Genomic DNA, 3,014 nt, shown 5'->3' on the forward strand with positions numbered 1-3,014 from the left:
GGTCTATTTACTGCGTTTCTGGCCATGGACCCGTTCCAATATCCCATCACAGAAACAACTGCCAAGATGCGATAAGGCGTTCAGATTGAGACCCGCGTGCATTGTCTCAATCTCCGTCACGTTGGCAATGATTTGGTTCCACAATGTGACTGGGTCGTGCGTAAGTTGCTTGAAATCCCTTGGGACCCTCCTTCTGACGTGTGATCGGGGGTGAGAGCCGGTTTAAAAGGGCAGGAACGGCGGAGCTGTCCACAGAACGCCAGTGCTGAAACACGGCCACCTCCAACAGTTCCAAGTTGCCTCCTTCCGTGCCGAGATGTGGTGCCGCCGTGTCCAGTGCGCTCTCGCCCTCCTTACCATTGCTCTGGCAGTGCTGACCGTCGGCTCGGCTCCCTCAGACGGCAGGTACCGCGGGATGCTCAAGAGACTGGCCGCAGGGACGCGGGGGAAAGCGGTAAGAACCGGCAGCAACCGAGACACCAGAGGCGGCAGATGTTGGAATCTGGAGCCACAAACAATCTGCTGGTGGAACTCAGCGGGTCAGACAGCATCTGTGGAGGGAAATGGGCTGTCGGCGTTTCGGGTCCAGGTGAAGGGACTCAACCGAAGCGCCGACCGTCAATTTCCCCCACAGATGCTGCTCGACCCGCTGAGTTTCCCCAGCAGTTCGTTTGGAGAACCAGCATCCATTGCTTCGGTTCACAGCCTCCTCGGAAAGGAGCCGAGGAACGAGAGCCAACTGCTACTGTTACCGCCCGGGTTAGGCAGAAACTTTCCTAATCCAGTTTGTCTGAATCTTTTAGATGAGTAACTGTACTTTTTGCAGACACGGATGTCTCGGGTTTGGAGACGAATCGGATCGGGAAAGGTTCGAACCAACGAGGTCCAGGAAATCGCTGGGCATCACAAACCATGTGAAGGCGCTTTGCGCTGCCCTCTCCGCCCCAACAGAGCCCCCGGGCCCGCAGCGCTCGCTGCTGCCTCCGGCCCCTAACTCAGCAGAGTCCTCGCGTCTCTCCCGGGCTCTCCCTCACTCGGCTGCTCTCCGAGGGGAGAGCTTCTCACTGAGTCAATTATTCGCTTCACTCATGTGCCTGCCGGTTGTAGATTCTCACAATTCCCCAAGGTTTAAACACGAGAAATGTCCCTCCCCGACATTTCTCCACAGCCCCCAACTTTAAAACGCGCTCGGTTTCCAGCAGATGTTTTATAATCTCAGAGCAAGAACAAGGGACAGAAGCTGGAGTTGCCACTCGGCCCTTCGAGCCGATGGTAGCCAAGCTCAGCCTCCTTGCCCAAGCCCAAGTGGCCCAGACACGCCCTTAGTCCCAGCCAGGGATACGTCTAATGGCAGAGACCTTGCAGCCAATTCCGAATAGTGTCAATCTGTTCTCGGAGGGATGGCGCTGGGACTGGGTTGGGCAACTTTCGCTTTCTACTGAGAAGGTTGTGGGAAGGGTTCCGCCGTCGGAAGCGGGGAAGTAAAGGTCTGGCGAACGGCTTTTGTGGTCTGATAGTTTGTGGAGAGTTTCTCCCGCTGTCTGCTGAAGCCCTCGTCAACTCCGAGCCGCTTGTTGGATTTCTGCCCTAACGCCAGTCCTTTCTCCAGGAACTGGAGGAGTACTCCCTGGCTCAGCTGTTGGCCGAGTTGGCGAACGCCGAGAACGAAGCGCTGGACGCCGACGACGTTTCCCGAGCTGCGCAAGAGGACGAGGTGCGGATGGAGCTGGAGAGATCCGCTAACCCGAACCTGGCGCAGAGAGAGCGGAAAGCTGGCTGCAAAAACTTCTTCTGGAAAACCTTCACCTCCTGTTAACTTTCTGACGCCACTTTACTGGCCCAGTACTGGGCCGGGTTCACCTGCTCGGCCTGAACCAAACAGGCGAACGTGGCACTAGCAGAACTGTACATAAACATTGTGATGGATTTATGTAACAGACCTTCAGTTTGACTTGTACCAATCTGGGTTGTGACTGTGTAGAGTGGCGTCCATCGCGCTGCTCAAAGAGGCACTATTTTTCATTTCTATGTTGCAATAAAATTTATGCTTGAAAGTGGAAATGCTTATTGGTAATCTTTTCTGGAACATCGCAGCGCCACTCAGGTACACCTCGTGTCTTCCTTCCCAAACCGAGCAGACGCTTTGTTGCTCTGATCCAGCTCGGTAGGTGGAACCACGACCCCCGCCCTGCCCGGGGAAGGTGTTGTGGGTTGCGGGGGACAGGCAGACAAGTGCCGTGTCTCCATGAGGGGTTTGTCCCGGTGCGGGTGCCAGAGAAACCGCCCGCTCCCACACCTCACGTTTAACGCTCCTTCCCATGAACACCTGAGCTGTTCCGGCGCGGCCCCTGCATCCATTGTACCCACTACTCCTACCCATCGGGGGAGGAGAGCCCTACAGGTTTGTGTAGCGAGCACCCTCCCCAAGATGTCTCACGGCTGCCGCACACAAACTCACGGACGTCCCGGGCCGCCACAACAGTGCAGGACAGGCAGAAACAAAACGTCCTTTCGGTGATCATCGCTTCACGCTTCCCGAACCGACAGAGTGCGACTTGCCCCTGTGAAATGGTTGGGGGGTGGGGGGGGGGGAGGTGTGGAGGGAGGGGAGGTGCACCATTGGACACGCTCTGGGGGCGCTGACTTCCCTCAGCAAGACGCTGCTCGTGTCTCCATCAGCGACTGGGCGATAAAACAAACCTGACAAAAGTTTGCCTCAAAGATACGAACCAGGATCCCACCAACAGTGTCAGAATAATCCGTTAATTGAGGAATAAATGTTGGTCGGGACGGACTGAGCCTCGGCACTTCGTGCATTAAATTAGGGTTAGGGTTAGGGTTCTCACTTCACCGAGCCGGTGAAGACTTGATTACTCACTGACCGGCAATCCTGCCGCTGGGATTAACTGTTTCACTGAGCAGCAGCAAACCTCGTGTCCCCAGGGCGTTGCTATTTGACAACTGCCCAGATCTGAGTCTGCCTCACTGTTTCCCACCGGGTGCCCTCCGACCCT

The 3,014-nt window shown here is 56.2% G+C and overlaps 1 protein-coding gene across 1 annotated transcript; it reads left to right on the forward strand.

Moving 5' to 3' along the window:
• The first annotated feature begins 289 nt into the window (after positions 1-289).
• Positions 290-1,926, forward strand: sst1.1 (somatostatin 1, tandem duplicate 1). Its single transcript, XM_052018297.1, has 2 exons — positions 290-454; positions 1,610-1,926. Exons 1-2 carry the CDS (start codon positions 317-319, stop codon positions 1,814-1,816), a joined length of 345 nt encoding a protein of 114 aa, XP_051874257.1. The 5' UTR covers positions 290-316; the 3' UTR covers positions 1,817-1,926.
• Positions 1,927-3,014: the final 1,088 nt, after the last annotated feature.

This window comes from Pristis pectinata, chromosome 6 (genome assembly GCF_009764475.1).
Source record: "Pristis pectinata isolate sPriPec2 chromosome 6, sPriPec2.1.pri, whole genome shotgun sequence".
In the NCBI taxonomy this organism is placed as follows: Eukaryota; Metazoa; Chordata; class Chondrichthyes; order Rhinopristiformes; family Pristidae; genus Pristis; species Pristis pectinata.

Coding starts and splice junctions, on each gene's coding strand:
- sst1.1 (XM_052018297.1), top strand. CDS start 317: ATGTGGTGCCGCCGTGTCCAGTGCGCTCTCGCCCTCCTTACCATTGCT. Junction 455..1,609: donor CAGGGACGCGGGGGAAAGCG/GTAAGAACCGGC, acceptor TCCTTTCTCCAG/GAACTGGAGGAGTACTCCCT.